Source organism: Bos javanicus, chromosome 11 (genome assembly GCF_032452875.1).
Source record: "Bos javanicus breed banteng chromosome 11, ARS-OSU_banteng_1.0, whole genome shotgun sequence".
NCBI lineage: Eukaryota > Metazoa > Chordata > Mammalia > Artiodactyla > Bovidae > Bos > Bos javanicus.
In genome coordinates, this window is record NC_083878.1 from 80,803,136 (window position 1) to 80,821,902 (window position 18,767).

Consider the following 18,767-nt stretch of genomic DNA (forward strand, 5'->3'; position numbering starts at 1 on the left):
AGGGGTGCCAGGGTGCAAGTGCAGAGGGCTAGAAGCTGGAGAAAATACTGGAGAAGGAGATAGGGAGCCACGTGCAGAGGGAGTAAGAAGAAGGGGCACGGCTGATTAGAAGGAAAGGAGCTGAGAGTCGAGGTGGATATTTCCAAGAGGGACAGAGCCTTGACAGTGAACTGCCATGTACTGAGCATTTCCTACATGACAGGAAGTCTTGTTTAGTCGCTCAGTTGTGTCCAACTCTTTGTGATCCCCTGGACTGTAGCGCACCAGGCTCCTCTGTCCATCGATTTCCCAGGCAAGAATACTGGAGTGGGTTGCCGTTTCCTTCTCCAGCAGATCTTCCCGACCCTGGGACTGAACCTGTGTCTCCTGCCTCGGCGGGCAGATTCTTTACCACCAAGTCATCAGGGAAGCCTGAGAGAAAGTGTGCCAGGTGCTTAATCATTACCACAGTCTTGAAGGGTAGGTTCATTATCATTTTTTCATAAAGACATTGATGGTTTGGTGCTCAATGCCCTATAGCCAACTCCATGCCTGAACCTTACTGGGTCTCCCAGTTTACTTGGGAAGGGAAGTGGGTACTAAAGGTAGAGAAGGGACTAAAGATGCTGGTGCAGGTGGGTAAGTGGAAGGCAGGGCTCCAGAGGTCAGAGCTGACTGAGCTGGGAAGCGGCCCCAGAGGGAGGAGAGTCAGCATAGCAGAGAGGGCATCTGGGTCACTTGGGTTTTGGCTACTGTTTCTCGCCATCACCCCTTAGCTTTGCTTTGGGGATGTACACCTCTGCTTCCCCCCCACCCCAAATCTCAGCCCTGTGGTCTGGGCAGGGCCTTGCCCCAGCTCCAGGATGAGACACTTGGTCCTGCCTTCCCTCTTTGGGTCACCTTGTCAGCGCAGAGGTGGACACACAAGCTAAGACAGTGAGTGAAGAGGCATGACTCATTCATCAGCGGGTGAGTGCTCAGCAGGCTCCCGCACTGTTCTAGGCTGGAGGGATACAGCAGTGAGAGAGTACGGCCCTCTCTGTACATGTAGCTTGTGTTCTATTGTATCAGATAATTTAGGGCAGTGATAAAATCTATGACCAAAAAAAAAAAAAAATGTTGGTAAGGGATTAGATGGCCCAGGGGTAGGGGGATGTGAGTTCAGGGAGGAAGGCCTGCCAAGATGTTGAGATGAAGGGGCAACCCTGAGAGGAATGAGGGGACCTGGGGGGCGGTCCTGGGCAGAGGGAGAGGATATCAAGGCCCTGATGTGAGGCTGTGTGTTGCAGGAAAACCAAGGCCCAGGTATCTCACACTCAGTGTGTAAGGAGTGGTGTTGAAGACTGAGGTTGCAGCAGTGGGCAGGGGGTCCTGGGACATTTGCACAGGCAACTGAGGAAGATGCTTGTTTACGTGGAATGATGGGAAACTGGGGACCATGGGCAGCATCTTGTGCCCACCGTGGGGAAGCTGGCTTGAAGAAGAGAGCGGCGTCCAGCAGGGCGGAGCTAAGCCAAGGGCTAGAGAAGCTGGGTCCTGATACCATCCTTCTCACCCTCTAGGCTTATGTTGGTGGAAGATCTCACAGTGAGAGCATGGCTGGTTGAAATGTGGTTGACAGTCAGAACCCAGCAGCTTGGAGCTGAGACATTATCCAGCATGGAGGCAGGGGACAGGACAGAGGATTCAAGGCCTGCCAGGGCTCCTGGTGGGGAAGCAGGGGACCTGCCATAGGCCTGTGCCCAGGGAGGCTCTTCCCAAGGTCTGCGTTTCTGCCTGCAGCAGCCCAGGCCCTGAGAACACCCGGGGGCCTCACCTCGATGATCTCCAGCATCTCCACTCGGGTGATCTTGCCGTCCCCGTCCAGGTCGTACATGTTGAAAGCCCAGTTCAGCTTCTGCTCAAAGCTGCCCCTGGAGGTGATGGACAGCGCGCAGATGAACTCTCGGAAATCGATGGTGCCATCCCCGTTCTTGTCGAAGGTGCGGAAGGCGTGCTGGGCAAACTTGGAGGCATCCCCGTATGGGAAGAACTACAGGGCAGAACACACAAGGTCACCTGTCAGGAGGGGAAGAATCGCAGGCCCCGAAGTGAAAGCCCAGTGCCACACGCTGGCCCGGGGCTCTCCCAGCCCTCCCAGGGGGCGAGGGGGTCAGGCTTGCCCATGTGGACCGGGTTTGGCCCAACACTCAAGGCTAAGGACGGGCACAAGGAAGCGGTCTCCCCATGCGTCCTCACTCCCAGGCTCCTCGCTCTTGCCTGAGGGTGAGGCTGGAGACACTGGGCTTTGAGGTTGGTGGGACCTGGATCAGGGCTGCTAGAATTCCTCCTCTGTGGCCTTTCTTGTCATTCTCCCTCGAGGTCTAGGACGGGGCAGCCAGCTGACTTCTCTCCTGCACAGGGCAGTATGACCTGGACTCCCACATTTCTCCGGGTGTCATCATCCAGGCTCACTGCCCGTGGGGCCTGAGCAAGGTGGCCCTGACCTCCCGCCAGTGGCTCCCGGTCCCTAGCCCACCAAGGTCCCTCTGGGTGTTGGGCCAGCGTCCAACTCCTTTTTCTAGAAACTTTTCTTTTGCGGGGCATTTAAGACCCACTAAAAATAGAACATGACTGGGCTTATTTCTGAGAGACATAAAGAGGTGTCTTCTCAGAGCCAGCAGGGTGCTGCAGGAGACAGGAGAGGGACGCAGGAGGAGGAGGGGGTGCAGACCCCAAAGTGGGAAGACCACGGAGACCGTGGCCATGGCCCTGGGCTTGGACACACATCTGGGCCTGCCACACACAGCAGGGAGCTCTGATGCCTGACCCTCTGCCCTAGCAAAGCTAAAGGACATCCTCCATATACGTATATAAGTATATGTAGGGCTGATTCTCTTTGCTGTACAGTAGAAACTAACACAACATTGTAAAGCAACTATACTCTGATAAAAATATTTAAAAAAAAAAAAAGGAAAAGACATTCTCTCCAGGTGGAGCACAGGAAACTAGCAAGCAAACCTCGTCCCATCCCTGAACAAAAACAAACCACGTGCTGTTTTAAACCAGAGAAGGTGCATTCGTGTTTCTGGATGAAGAATTCCACTAAATACAAAGTCCAAAGCAGATTCCTAAGGATGCCATGGCATTCATATTCTGGCGTGGGTGCTGCCACTTGCTAAGTGGGTCAGGCTGGCCACACACAGATGGCTGGCATCATGCCCTCTCTGACTGCGTCCTCTTTCTCACTGTGCATCCTGACCTGGGACCCGCTAAGCCCTGCTACCCACTGACCCTACACTGCACATTGAATGGTAGGAAATCTCCCTCCAGAAACAAAAGACAAGCATTTCATGTAAGGGGCGAATACAGGAGGCCCAGGGATGAGACAAGCATTCCTGGGGGCAGGGGTGGGGAGATCTGGTGTCAACTTGCAGACACCAGTATCTGATCAGGTGCTTGCTCTTGTTGTGTAAGAAGCTACCCCTAAACCTGGTGGCATGAAACAGTAACAATCATTTTATTAATCTTGGGAAATAAAAACTTGACCATCTCTTCTTTTCTAATCAAACAACTCATTCTGTAACTATGAGCCTCCTATATTCTGAACTGTTCATTATTTGTAACACTTATAACACCACATGGTGGGGGAGGAGTTGGGGGGTTCTATTTTTTTCTCCTCACAACAACCAATTTTCTGTATCCCAGCTGGGTGTCCTACAGGTCAATTCACTTCTGATCCTAATGGCCTGGAGTTACTGGGGTCTCCTGCAATGCAGGAGACCCCAGTTTGATTCCTGGGTCAGGAAGATCTGCTGGAGAAGGGATAGGCTACCCACTCCAGTATTCTTGGGCTTCCTTGATGGCTCAGCTGGTAAAGAATCTGCCTGCAATGAGGGAGACCTGGGTTCGATCCCTGGGTTGGGAAGATCTCCTGGAGAAGGGATAGGCTATCCACTCCAATATTCTGGTCTGGAGAATCCCATGGACTGCATAGTCCATGGGGTCGCAAAGAGCCAGACACAACTGAGCAACTTCACTTCACCGGTTTGTTATAAAGGATACAATCCAACGGAGGAGATGCATAGAGTAATAAAAGGGATGCATGGAGCTCCCAGCACGGGTTGCCCCACTCTCCCAGCCCTTGAATGTTTTCATCAGCCTGGAAGTTCCTGGAACCCCATAGTTAATGGCAGTTTCATTATGCAAGCATGATCGATCAAATCATTGGCCATTGATGATTGAACTCAATCTCCAGACACCCTGTCTCCACTGGAGGTCTGGCTTGGGGCTGGAAGTTCCAGTTCTCTAATCTGCCCCTTGTCTTTCTGGGACCAGCCGCCCCCTCAACAATCCTGCCTCACTCATCTTATTAACATACACTCATCTTATTAACATACAATAGACACTAAAGAAGGAAATGCAACCCACTCCAGTATTCTTCCCAGGAAAATCCCGTGGACTGACAGGCTACAGTCCATGGGGCTGCAAAGAGTTGGACATGACTGAACAAGCATGCGGACACTGATCACTCCAGAGATTCCAAGAGTCTTAGAAACTTCTGTACCAGGAACCAAGGACTAAGACCAAATATGTTTATTTCTTATTCTAAGCATCATGTGTGCCCTCTGCCTGGGCGGTCTTCCTGTCTAAGGGGGTGCTGTTTGCTAATGTGTCGTCTGTGTTCAGGGGTCTTGAGCAGAGCCTGTACCTGAGAAATACAATAACCTAAAAACAGAGCAGACTGAGCCCCTGGTGGATTCCAAGGTCTCCCTGGGGACTTTTATCCATCAGTCTTTCTGCACCCAGTGTCAGGAGTCCACTAGGTATAATTTTTTCCATCCCTGTGGGTTTCTGGTGGTGCAGTGCTTTACCCATTTTACATCTCACAGCATCCTTCTAAGTTAAAGGCCTTCTGATATTTTTATCTGAAAATAGCTGGGCATCTTAGGTCAGTGTATTAAAAATTAATTTAGATCTGGAAGGCCTTCAGAAAAAAAAAATCGATGGTAAATTTTGAGCTATAAAAGTTGCATGTGCCTTGCTGAAGGTCTGTTTACTGACTTTTAAAGCCAACATGTTTTCTCTGGAGGAACAGAGTGTGTGATGAAGAGCCCTCAGATATCTGGAGTGGTTGTTTCCTTTAGAAAATTCATCTTATCATTTTCTGAGTACTTCAAGTTTTTTGAATCAGGGGAATGATCCTTCTTTTGATGAAATAATTCAACTCTGGATGGGGCATGACAGAAAAAATGAAGCCATACTCCCTTCAGTTTCTGTAGGAAGAAATCAGGGTCTTGAACTCATATCTACTTCTCTCAGAGGAAAACACTGCCTGAGAAGTACAAGTATTTGGACAGTATTATTGCTTGAAGGGTATTTTTAAATTCAATGTATTTTGGATAAACTCCTGCATTAAATATTGATGTAGAAATAATTTTTGTGTTATTAATAATCCAAATATTTTAATATAATAAAAAACTTGGAAGTTGAAATTATATATATATATATATATATATATATATACAGTTTTATATATTTCACTTGTGTCTTTGTGTGTGCATACTAAGTCACTTCAGTCATGTCCGACTCTTTGCAGCCCACCAGGCTCCTCTGTCCACAGAATTCTCCAGGCAAGAATACTGGAGTGGGTTGCCCTCCTCCAGGGGATCCTCACGACCCACGGCTCAAACCGGAGTTTCTTAAGTCTCCTGTATTGCCAGGCAGTTTCTTTACCACTAGTGCTATCTAGGAAGCCCTTAGGTTGCCATAAAAAACTACCAAGGATTGGGTAGCTAGCAAACAACACACATTTATTTCTCATAGTTCTGAAGGCTAGATGTTCAAGATCAAGATGCCAGCATGGTCAGGTACTGGTAAGGGCCTTCCTCTGGGTTGCATTCTGCTGACTGTTTGCTGTGTCCTCACATTCTGGGAGGTGCCAGGACACTCTATGACGTTTCTTTTATAAGAGCACTAATCCTGTTCATGGGGCTTCCTAGGTAGCTCAAATGGTAAAGAATCTGCCTAAAATGTGGGAGACCTGGGTTTGATCCCTGGGTTGGGAAGATCCCCTGGAGAAAGGAATGGCAATCCACTCCAGTACTCTTGCCTGGAGAATTCCATGGACAGAGGAGCCTGGTGGGCTACAGTCCATGGAGTTGCAAAGAGTTGGCCACAATTGAGCAACACTTTCACTTTCTTCAATCCTATTCATGAAGGTTCCACCCTCGTGACCTAAGCACTTCCCTCCTAATACCATCATTTTGGGTATGAAGTTTCAACATATGAATTTGGGACACACAGAGTCAGCCCATAGCAACTTGTTTAAAAGGAAATAAGTTTTGTTGTAAAAATTTTCAAAAACTATATTAGATAATCTAATATAGCTAAACTTCAATTAATTTCCATTGTCTCTTTTATGCCCATGTATACACACACAGTTCTACTTTTGGTCAAAATATTTAAATCTAGTGTATCTTGTATTTCCATTAAAAGGAAAGTAAAAAAAACAAAAAACAAAAAACACCTCATCTGAGAAACAGATTGTTTAGTTTTGTCTGACTAAACAACATTTAGTCACTGGGTTGTGCCTGACTCTTTGAGACTCCATGGACTGTAGCCCACCAGGCTCCTCTGTCCATGGGATTTCCTAGGGACGAATACTGGAGTGGGTTGCCATTTCCTCCTCCAGGGGATCTTCCCAAACCAGGGATTGAATCTACATCTGCATCTCCTACATTGGGAGGCAGATTCTTTACCACTGAGCCACCTGGGAAGCTAGGGAAGCAGCTGCAAATGGCCAGTTAATAACGCCTGCTTGATGGGAATCCAGGCTCCCAGCCAGGAATTCTTCTGACCCCAGAAGCCCTGTGGTGTGCTTCCCGGAGGCATCCTTTGGGGTTTGGCATCAGTGGGGCAGCCTGTCCTCCTGAGGATACCCAGGAGAAGGCTCCTTTGTGAAGAGCAGGGTTTGGGGTGGAGCAGGGTCTGCTCCAGGTTCGGGCCAGCAGAGCCCTAGGCTTAATTCTGGGGGCATCTGAGCTGGCCAGTGCCCCAGGCTCCTTGGGCTGGGGGTGAGGCTGCCCCGGAGGCAGTCTTCTCTACAGCCCTCTTTTGTCCTTGCCCCTGTGGAGCCCACAGCCCTTTGGTTCCAACACCTGGGGACTCAGAGCTCGTAACGGAAGGTGGGACCACCAAGTAGCCCCTCTGTCCCTGGGTTCTCTGGGACCCCCAGCTGTGGAGGGCTGAGTGTACTAGGCCAGTTTATACAAGGAATCTGAGCATCTATGGATTTTGGTATTTGAGCCCTAGAACCAATTCCCATGGATGCTGAGGGACCAACTACTGTATAACAAACAAGGTAGAAAGTTAGGGAAAAAAAATGTATCTGCCTGATCTGCCTGGAACAGTCTGATCATAAACTCTGCATTGTACTCTGAACACTCTGCCATCACAAACTCCTGTGGACAAGCTTGAAATGTCAAGGCCTTTGCTCATGGTGCCTGGCTGGCTATGATAGAGGCAGGATTTGAATGCATATCTGTCGGGTCATTTCTGCTACATCTTTCTGTTTCTCTTAATCAGGTATTGTGTGTGTGTGCTCAGTCTCTCAGTTGTGTTCAGGTCTTTGTGATCTCATGGACAGTAGCCCGCCAGGCTCCTGTGTCCATGGGATTTCCCAGGCAAGAATACTGGAGTGGGTTGCCATTTCCTTCTCCAGGTAATCTTCCCAACCCAGGGATGGACCCCACATCTCTTGCATCTCCTTCATTGGCAGGTGGATTCTTTACCACTGAGCCACCTGGGAAGCCCTAACCAAGTATTAGCTGAAGAAATAAAGTTAAATCCACATCTGATGAAAAAAACGAATTTGTTGCATTATGTAATTCTTAGCTTTCATCCTGCTAATACTGTGTATTTATCGCCATCTCCTGGCAGGAAGTATGTACTACATGAAAATCACTGCAATGCTCCTGAGGGATATTTTTTATGATTCATTCATTCTTTAATGCAACAAATATTTACTGAGCAGTTACTACATGTCAAGCACTGTGTTGGGTGGTGGCCAAAGTAGAAAAAATATATATTTATAATCATGGGAGACCTAGACACTAATCATACAACTGCTGCTGCTGCTAAGTTGCTTCAGTTGTGTCCGACTCTGTGCGACCCCAGAGACGGCAGCCCACCAGGCTCTGCCGTCCCTGGGATTCTCCAGGCAAGAACAATGGAGTGGGTTGTCATTGCCTTCTCCATTGTGTGAAAGTGAAAAGTGAAAGTGAAGTCGCTCAGTCGCGTCCGACTCTTTGCGACTCCCTGGACTGCAGCCTACCGGGCTCCTCCATCCATGGGATTTTCTAGGCAAGAGTACTGGAGTGGCTTGCCATTGCCTTCTCCGAATCATACAACTACATAAGTATAAAATTGCACTATGATATGGTAACTCAGTTGGTAAAGAATCCACCTGCAACGCAGGAGACCCCGGTTCAATTCCTGGGTTGGGAAGATCCCCTGGAGAAGGAATAGGCTGTCCACTCCAATATTCTTGGGCTTCCCTAGTGCTCAGCTGGTAAAGAATCCACCTGCAATGAGGGAGACCTGGGTTTGAAAGATCCCCTAGAGGAGGGCATGGCAACCCACTCCAGTATTCTTGCCTGGAGAATCCCATGGACAGAGGAGCCTGGCGGGCTACAGTCCATGGAGTCACAAAGAGTTGGACACGACTGAGCAACTAAGCACAAGTGCATAGAGCCACAAGCGAAAGTTATGGGAATGATCTTATGAGTTTGAAACTTAATGAAAATTTAGTGTGCAGCTCCCTTCCCCCACCCTAATATGCAGGTGGTGACAACTCACTGCTCTTCATCATAGCTGAAGAAAGGTCTCAGAGTCCAAAACTTTGGGGATTACACAAATCTAGACTGTATCCCACTGTACTCCACATCCTTATTCAGAACTAACCAATGTGCAGAATAGGAACAAAACCAGGAAATGCTCGAGGACTCTGCCTCCCCCAGGGGGACAAAGGGAGACTTGGCACAAATTAATCAGCTTACTCCAAAGCCACAGCAGAGGTTTTTCTTACAGAGAGTGGGCTGATGTCCCACATTTCCATCTTTTCAATAATCTATGCAGTTGTGAATGTTAAATGGGCTGCCTCCTTAAAAGACGGTGAGTGAACCCCAGATACCTCATACTGAATATGCCAATGTCCCCCCAACCCCCCACTACCCCCAGTGCAATACAGGTGGCTGCATCAGAAAAAAAAAAAAAAAAAACAAAAAAAAATGACATCGAAACACAGTGCTTCCATTCCCCGCTCCAGCCCTGGCTGCTGTCCCTGTGTCTAGCTCATCCTTCTAGAAGTTGTACTGAGTTCCGAGAAAACATCGTAACATTTCCCATGAGAATCCTCCCTTCTCTCTCGGAGTCACTGGGGGCCTGCCTCAATTTGATGGAGGATTCCGGGTCCCCTAGAAGCTCTCCGTCCAACCTTCAGGCGGGGGAGGTTTTCACAAGCAAAGCCTTGACCCACCGTGACAGCTGACCACAGACCTGCTGTATCGGGGGGCGTGGCCACAGGACGCTGAGGAGGGCAGTCTCTCTCCAGCTCTGGGCTGCTGCTGGGCAGCCCTCAGACCTCAGAGTAGATATCTGCCCATTAATCTGCCTGAAATAGCGCTCACAATGGGATCAAAGAACAGAAGAGTATTCTTGGACCACTCTGCGGCTCACTGTCATGGAGAGGCCTGCCATCCAGTCTCTCACCAGACACAGTCCCTTTGGAAAAGTCCTCGCTCGGGTCAGTTCTGTTTTCCTTTGTTCTCAAACGTCAGAAGCCTATATTGTCTGGCTTATGAACCCACCAACAGAATCCCCTCCCCAAGGATGGAGTAGTACTCAGTTCAGTTCAGTTCAGTAGCTCAGTCATGTCCAACTCTTTGTGACCCCATGAATCACAGCACGCCAGGCCTCCCTGTCCATCACCAACTCCCAGAGTTCACTCAGACTCACGTCCATTGAGTCGGTGATGCCATCCAGCCATCTCATCCTCTGTCATCCCCTTCTCCTCCTGCCCCCAATCCCTCCTAGCATCAGAGTCTTTTCCAATGAGTCAACTCTTCGCATGAGGTGGCCAAAGTACTGGAGTTTCAACTTTAGCATCAGTCCTTCCAAAGAAATCCCAGGGCTGATCTCCTTCAGAATGGACTGGTTGGATCTCCTTGCAGTCCAGGGGACTCTCAAGAGTCTTCTCCAACACCATAGTTCAAAAGCATCAATTCTTTGGCGCTCAGCCTTCTTCACAGTCCAACTCTCACATCCATACATGACCACAGGAAAAACCATAGCCTTGACTATAGACTAAAGTAGTACTAGGGAAGAACAAATCTGACTTCATATTGGATCTATTTTTTTAACTTTAACCTTTATATTCTATTGCCTTTGCTACAAGCTCATCACTAAAGGAATGTTGTTAGTTGCTGAGTCATGTCCCACTCTTCGTGATTCCATGGACTGCAGCCTGCCAGTCTCCTCTGTCTGAGGGATTTCCTAAGCAAGAATACTGGAGTGGATTGCCATTTCCTTCTCCAGGGGATCCTCCCAACCCAAGAATTGAATCTGGATCTGCATCTCCTGCATTGGCAGGCAGATTTTTTTTTTTAACCATTGAGCCACCTTAAAGTATACATAATGTCCCACCTCCAGGAACCCTGCCTCCCATGCCTGAGAGTTAAGCTAAAACACTTTCCTTTAAGCTACAAGAAACATCCTGACCAGAACCACCTGTGAATGGATGCAGGAAAGAAGAAATTAACACATCCTCCCTGAAGTCTGGCTGGAACCAGGAAATATTTGCAACAACTTATCGCCTTTTTTTACTTTACCTTCTCACCTCCCCCTCTTTGTTCTATAAAATAAGCTAACATCCCAACTGGGCAAGATGGTTCTTAGGGACTCGAGTTCACCATCTTCTGGGTCTGCTGCTCTCCAAATAAAGTCACTATTCCTTGTCTCAACAACTTCTCTTGATTTATTGGCCGGTTGTGTGATGAGTGGTATAACAGAGTCTTATCTATTGCACCCCTGAAATATAGCAATTCTGCTTCCAAGGTCATCTCCCCTCACCTCTGCTGGAATTAGCCAGAAGCCTCTCCTGGATGACCTGGCTCAGAAATTAACCTCTCCAGGTCCTGCCAGTAGAGCAGTGGTCTACTGGCCACATGAAAGTCTATCGGGGAGCGAGGTCCTAGGCAGTTCCTTCTCTTGTGCTGCCTCGGCTGGTCTTTCAACACATTTAGGACTAGAAGGTCATCGCTCTGCATTAAGTAACTGGCTCAAGGTTGTATCATTGGAAAAGACCCTGCTGCTGGGAAAGATTGAGGGCAAGAGGAGAAGGGGGTGACAAAGGATGAGATGGTTGGATGGCATCACTGACTCAATAGACAAGAGTTTGAGCAAACTCAGGGAGATGGGGAAGGACAGGGAAGCCTGGCATGCTGCCGTTCACGGGGTTGCAAAGAGTCAGACGTGACTTAGCAACTGAACAACAACAATAAGGCTGTATCTCTAAGGAGGGTGAGGGCACTGGGATCAAACCCAGCTTGCTCAGTGGACGCTGCCTCTCCTGCGCTTGCTGAGTCTGCCTGGCCTTCTGCACTGAAATGGAGCTGCAACCCGCCTCCTCCACCAGGTTCTGGAAAGGATCTGCCCATCTGGCCCGTGGTTCTGCTTCTTCCTCCCCACGCACTCCTGCCTTGCACTGTGCTCACAGGAGCCTCAATCCTTGTCATCAAGGCTGGTCCAGGCCAGAGCAGACTCACAGGGAGTGGGTACCCACTGTTAGGGACAAAGGGGGGAAAACACCTGTCCTTCACAGGGGAGACCCCCTCCTCTCCAGGCAGTAGGAAGGGCTGGGCCCTGGGCAGGTCGGCGGGGACCATAGCCCCTGGCTCCGGGGCAGGTACTGCTGCAGAGGGAGAGAGGCTAACCAAGGATGGCAGTCAGCCTCCTGGACCTCATTGTGGCCCAGCTCAGAGCAGATACTCCATCTTGCCCCCAGGGCTGCAGTGGGGTGGGGTCCTTGAGACAAAGCAGGACCCACCCCAGGCTCATGAGAAGCAGAGGTGAGATGCGAGCTCAGTTCTATCTTATTCTGTGATGTTGACAAAGTCATCTGAGCCTCAGTTTCCTCTTCCACAAAATAGGGCAATAATAATCAATACCTATGATGTAGAAGTGCTGTGAGACGTACTGGGGACAGAACATATGTAAACTGTCTGAGACTGTGAGGAGCTGGGCCTGGGCCCTTCCATGTTCCCCTCAAAGCTGCCCCAAAGCATCCATCTCCTGATGTTTGCAGATGGCAGCTGGGCGAGCAGCTTGGTTAGCGGTGGGCTCTCTCACACACATGCCCCGGGCTGCTGGCCAAACTGGTGTCCTTGAGGATTCACTTGGTATTTGGTTTTGGCTTTAGGCTCATCACACCCACAAACCATCACACGTCCAGAGGGAACTTTTCACACCCAAGTTTTCTCCTGTTCACTTCCCATAACCATCAATAGCATCTAACTGTTTTCAGGACAAGGAACAAAATTACCCCCAAGCCTCTGTGTCGTTTTCGGTCCACTCCTCTGCCCTCTGGGATTCTTTCACTACCTGCTACCTGGGACTTACTGAGCTCTCAGCCACAGCTATGCAGCCTTTGCCATGTTTTTCTCTTTGTCTGAAATGCTCCTTTTCTGCTCCAACCCAAGTAATGCCTGTGTTCTTCAGACCTTGAAGTCTTCTCCAAGGCAACGTCAGAAGCTCCCATTATACACAAGCACAGCACTGAGTCCCACCCTCGGTTACATTTATCATCACAGTGAAGAAATGTTCGTGGCCTTGCTTGATTAAGGCCCGTCTTCCTTAGCATTTGTTGTGGTTGTTTAGCAGCCAAGTCGTGTCCCACTCTCTTGTGACCCCATGCACTGCAGTCCACCAGACTCCTCTGTCCATGGGATTTCCCAGGCAAGAATACTGGAGAGGGTTGCCATTTCCTTCTCCAGGGGATCTTGCTGACCCAGAAACTGAACCTGTCTCCTGCACTGACAGGCGGATTCTTTACCCCTGAACCACCAGGGAAGCCCCTCCCCTAGTAGACCATAAGCTAAATGGAGGCAAGGAGTGGCCTGTTTTCGCCCACCACTGTGATCCCTGGCATCTAGTACAGAGCCAGGCACACAGGAGGTGTCAGATGAACATATGACTCAGCACAGCAGGTCTTTTTTGAGCCTGAGGATACAGCAGCAAATCCACCCAATGACCAGGGAAGGCCTGAAATGTGTTCCGAAGGGTGTCTTAAGTCAGCTCTGCTAAAGAAGGCTCCCACCTGGCCTTAAATCGTGTCATCCCCATTACTGCTTCAGCCGATGATTCATGAGGATTGAATCATCATCAGAGCAGTATGTGCACTTGGTCATGTGCAGGGGAAAAGGAGAGAGATATTTCCCCTTAATCAGAAATGGTGGATCCCCAAACTGTTCTCTGCCAAGATGTTCATTCAACAGATACTCCCAAAACCCAGGGGTGGTGCCAGGCTTCATGCTGAGCTCTGTGTGGGAGGGAAGGAGGGTGAGGGGCAGCGAAGAAGAAAAAGAGTAAAATATAAGACCCGTCCCTGCCCTCAAGCAGACATAACCAATCACATGTAGATGCAGCCCAAAGTGTGAGCTGCTCTCCACATTTGGGCTCTCTGGAAAGAGATTAAAGATACAGCCCCTCTACCCTGCCCCCCATGGGGGGCACCCAGATCCTGAGGTCACTTTTCAGAGCTGCCTCTCCACTTGTCCTCTCGGTGACAATATCCATTTTTTACATTATGGGTCCCTCAGGAGTCCAGGTTTTATTAAGAGACAACCACTATTAGCTCATGGTTCTTGAGCTGCATCTATTTGAGAAGAAAATTAGTCCTGAATTAAATTCCTAGAGAAGGGGTTTTGCCCCTTGGGTCACGGAAGCAATTTTCATTTATGTCCTCGACCAGGTCCCTCCACAGGCATATCACCCCAAGAAGGTCATGAGGCCCAGGGGAAGTTCTCTGACCTTCTTATAGAAAACCAGACACAGGCAGCGGAAATCCTGCCTAATGTTCCGGTCTCCCTCATCTGAGAATTCACACCATGGGTAAAGCCAGAATCGCCTCTTCGTTAGAGGAAATACGATGCTTTGCTCTTAATTGCATCTTCACTGGTTTTAGATTAGGATCTGTTATCCTGCAGATGCTTGATAAATGCTTTATAAATGCTTAGCGTGGATAAAGGAAGCAACTCGCTGCAGAGGAGCCGATGCTGGGTTGTGGCAGGGTATCTAGTTGGAACTGAACTCAAGCCACTTGGGATATAAAATGACAGCATATATCAGGTAAGCTTCAAAATTTCTTTCAGCGATCACATTTTATTTATTTATTTCTGATTCTAGAAGTGAAATCTTTAAAAAAGGAGAAAAGAAAATGATTTTGGCAAATGGGTGACACTTTCATGAATTTGGATTTGTTAATTTACTGCCCCCTTGTGTGGCTGTTGTCTAGTTGCTAAGTCGTGTCTGACTCTTTGTGACCTCATGAACAGCAGCACGCCAGACCTCCCTGTCCTTCACCATCTCCCAGAGTTGGCTCAAACTCATGTCCACTAAGTCAGTGATGCCAACCAATGATCTCAATCCCTGTCACCCTTTCTCCTCCTGCCATTAGTCTTTCCCAGCATCAGGGTCTTTTCCAGGGAGTGTGGCCCCTTTTGTTGGTATAGCCTAATTACAGGATCAGACTTTGAAGGGTGAACATATCTATTGTTGTTGTTTTATTCACTAAGTCGTGTCTCACTTTTGGTGATCCAATGCACTGTAGCCCTCCAGGCTCCTCTGTTCATAGGATTTCCTAGGCAAGAATACTGGAGTGGATTGCCATTTCCTTCTCCAGGGGATCTTCCCAATCCAGGGATCAAACGTGGGTCTCCAGTGTTGGCAGGCAGATTCTCTACCACTGAGCCACCTGAGATGCCCACTCACTGGTTACTCAGACTTTAAACTCTCTCTCTCAAAAAATAAATAAAATAAAATAAAAATAAACTCTCTTTACTTCTGCCCAAATACCCAATTCACATTACAAATTGGTTCAATGACATCTTGACTTGGGACAAGGGGTTTCCTCCAGTACTTCTCTTGTTGACTAATGTTGAACCACCAGGATAAAGCAGTCTACTGTTAGCATTTATTACAAAATAGGGGGTCAACAATAGTAAATTACACAACAGTCAATTGTCATGTTTCCATTTAAGTCAGTCTACTATATTAGAAAGAAGACAATTTTGTCAATTTAAAAAGAAACCCATCTTTGAAACTGAGGAAGGGTTGAGGCTCTTTGAAGATGCTCAGTGGAAAGCTGGTCGTGTGGGGGAAAACTGGAAAAGGATTCCTCATCTCACAGTCTCTTCAATTATTCCAACTGAAGTGGGTAGAGCAGCAGATTTTGCAGTGGGTCTGAAACTGCTTATTTATTTCACCTCCTGAACTCCTCCTAGAATAAAGTAGTCTCTTCAAGATCGATGACCATTTCACCCTAGGCCCAACTCATTTCACAGTGTCATGGTGACCATGACGAGAATGCTCAGCCTGGCTGCATCTCAATTAAAACCTTCTATTAATATAATGTCACAGGCCACCAAGGCTGCAACTCTGAAGAGAGAGCTGTACAGCACAGCTGGCGACAGGGACCGCAATGATTGTCTGAGATGGGGAGTTCTGTCTGTAGCAGGTTGAACTCATTTGTAAGAAATGAACATATACAGGGCCACCACCTCAGTAGCTGTGTCCTCCCTTTCCTGGAAAGAGAAGTCTCCCTCCCAACTCTAAAATGTCCCCCTCGATTTTTTACCGTCCATCATTGCTGACATATCCATAACTTTTACCTAAATTGTTCCAGCGAAAGTGAAAGCGTTAGTTGCTCAGTCGTGTCTGACTCTTTTTCGACCCCATGGACTGTAGCCCGCCAGGATTCTCTGTCCATGGGATTCTCCAGGCAAGAATACTGGAGTGCATTGCCATTCCCTTTTCCAGGAGACCTTCCTGACCCAGGGACTGAACCCAGTTTTTCCTGCATTGCAGGCAGGTTCTTTACCATCTGAACCACCAGGGGAGCCACAAATTGCTCCAGATGTAATGCCATCTCTGCCACCTGAGGTATAAGAAAAAGGTCTGACTGCAGACCAAGAAATGAACAAGAGACACAGATCCCATGGAGGAGGAAGGGTGGTATGCCGTGGTGGTGGGATCAGATGGGTCTGGGACTGAGTATCAGTTCTGCAGTTTCTTAAATGTGGGACCTTTGGCAAAGTGTTTTTAAAGCTTTTTCAAAGTCTTTGTTTATATGAAAACTGCAGGGGAAGAATTGGCTGCTGGGCTGGGATCTTTGGGATTTAAGGAGGATGACACTAGAATCGAAAAAATGGAACGATTAGTCAGTAATCATCTACTAACTGGACATGGAACAACAGACTGGTTCCAAATAGGAAAAGGAGTACATCAAGGCTGTATATTGTCACCCTGCTTATTTAACTGCTATGCAGAGTACATCATGAGAAATGCTGGGCTTGAAGAAGCACAAGCTGGAATCAAGATTGCCAGGAGAAATATCAATAACCTCAGATATGCAGATGACACCACCCTAATGGCAGAAAGTGAAGAAGAACTAAAGAGCCTCTTGAGGAAAGTGAAAGAGAGTGAAAAGGTTGGCTTAAAGCTCAACATTCAGAAAGCGAAGATCATGGCATCTGATCCCATCACTTCATGGGAAATAGATGGGGAAACAATGGAAACAGCGTCAGACTTTATTTTGGGGGGCTCCAAAATCACTGCAGATGGTGCCTGCAGCCATGAAATTAAAAGATGCTTACTCCTTGAAAGGAAAGTTATGACCAACATAGATAGCATATTCAAAAGCAGAGACATTACTTTGCCAAAAAAGGTTCGTCTAGTCAAGGCTGTGGTTTTTCCAGTAGTCATGTATGGATGTGAGAGTTGGACTGTGAAGAAGGCTGAGCGCCGAAGAATTGATGCTTTTGAACTGTGGTGTTGGAGAAGACTCTTGAGAGTCCCCTGGACTGCAAGGAGATCCAACCAGTCCATTCTGAAGGAGATCAGCCCTGGGATTTCTTTGGAAGGAATGATGCTAAAGCTGAAACTCCAGTACTTTGGCCACCTCATGCGAAGAGTTGACTCATTGGAAAAGACTCTGATGCTGGGTGGGATTGGGGGCAGGAGGAGAAGGGGACGACAGAGGATGAGATGGCTGGATGGCATCACTGACTCGATGGACGTGAGTCTGAGTGAACTCTGGGAGTTGGTGATGGACAGGGAGGCCTGGCGTGCTGTGATTCATGGGGTCGCAAAGAGTCGGACACGATTGAGCGACTGAACTGAACTGAAATGAAGTGCACCCATGATGTGCCAGGTGCTAGTCTAACTGCCAAAAGGGATGCAGAAAAGCATAAACTGTGGCCAGATTTTGAGTTGAGGCAAATAATTCTTGCAACAGGAGAAATTCTAAAAAGTGTAGGCTCTCCCTTGCCCTCTAGGGCAGCAATATATCCCACCTTCCCAACCCAGCCCCGGAGCGGAAGAATGAAAAAACCAGAACAGACCATAGCAGTAGATTTCCACTGCTACAGAAAAACCCCAGATCCCTATTTCCAGATCTTGCTGGACTGCTGATTCCAGGAGGGGTTCCTTTTTACCACAACCCAGAGTCCAGAACCTGCTGTGGGAAGAAGGCTTTATTTGAGAAGGGTCAAAACAGGAACTGGGCTTGGTGGCTCAGTTGGTAAAAAATCTGCTTGCAATGCAGGAGATCCAGGTTCGATCCCTGGGTTAGGAAGATCCCCTGGAGAAGGGAATGGCAACCCACTCCAGTATTCTTGCCTGGAGAACTCCATGGACAGAGGAGCCTGGTGGGCTATTGTCCGTGAGATCAAAAAGCGTGGGACACGACTGAGCCACTAACACACACAAAAGAGGCACCAAGAGTCAGGACTCAAGATTACAAAGAGCAGGAACATGAAACCCACACAGAGGAGCAGCCAAGCCAGCGTGTCAGACCCGCATGGCTTCTCATGCTGCTGCAGAGCCAGCTCTTGGACCGAGTTCCCTGGGATGGAACCTGCCTCTGCAGCTTCTCCTCCCAAACCCAGACTCCTTGATCCTCCTCTCCATGGGGAGTAACCCCAGCAAAGGCCATCTGATTCTTAACTCGGTTGTCTAGAAGGATCTATTTAGAGATTAGATCTCAGGGTGCAGGGGAAATCTCTGAAGAGTCTGCCAGTAGGGGGCCATGATAGAATCCTCCCACCCTGATGAGGCCAAAGGGCAGGAGCCACTGGGGTTCCGGGGTGCCAGACAGCAGAGGTTTGACTCTCTAACTATCTCCTGCAGGGTGTGAGCCCATCGCAGACAAGGGACGGAGTCCAAGTTCTGAAGGTGACACTTACTGATGTTGGGGAAGGGTCTGAGCAATTGGGCCTGTTTCCTTTCGTGTAGAATGAGGGGGTTGATTCTCCATCAGCCCGAGAGGGTCTATCAACCCCTGTAATTCTAAATCTGCATAATCGACAACATTATACTTGACAAAAGATGCTGATTTAATTAACAACACTTTTATAGCACTTCCTACGTGCCAGGCGTGTTTCAGCACACTGCCAGTGTTTCCCCATGGAATCCTCTAACAACCCTCTGACAGAGGTACCACTCCCAACCCATTACAGACACGAGTCAGCAGA

At 48.4% G+C, this 18,767-nt stretch overlaps 1 protein-coding gene across 1 annotated transcript in view; it reads right to left on the bottom strand.

Moving 5' to 3' along the window:
• The window catches only part of VSNL1 (visinin like 1), a 120,752-nt gene that overhangs the window by 2,259 nt on the left and 99,726 nt on the right, over nt 1-18,767 (bottom strand). The window contains exon 3 of the mRNA XM_061433261.1: nt 1,796-2,011. Coding sequence (XP_061289245.1) covers nt 1,796-2,011 — 216 coding nt within the window. The remainder of the gene's footprint in view (nt 1-1,795; nt 2,012-18,767) is intronic.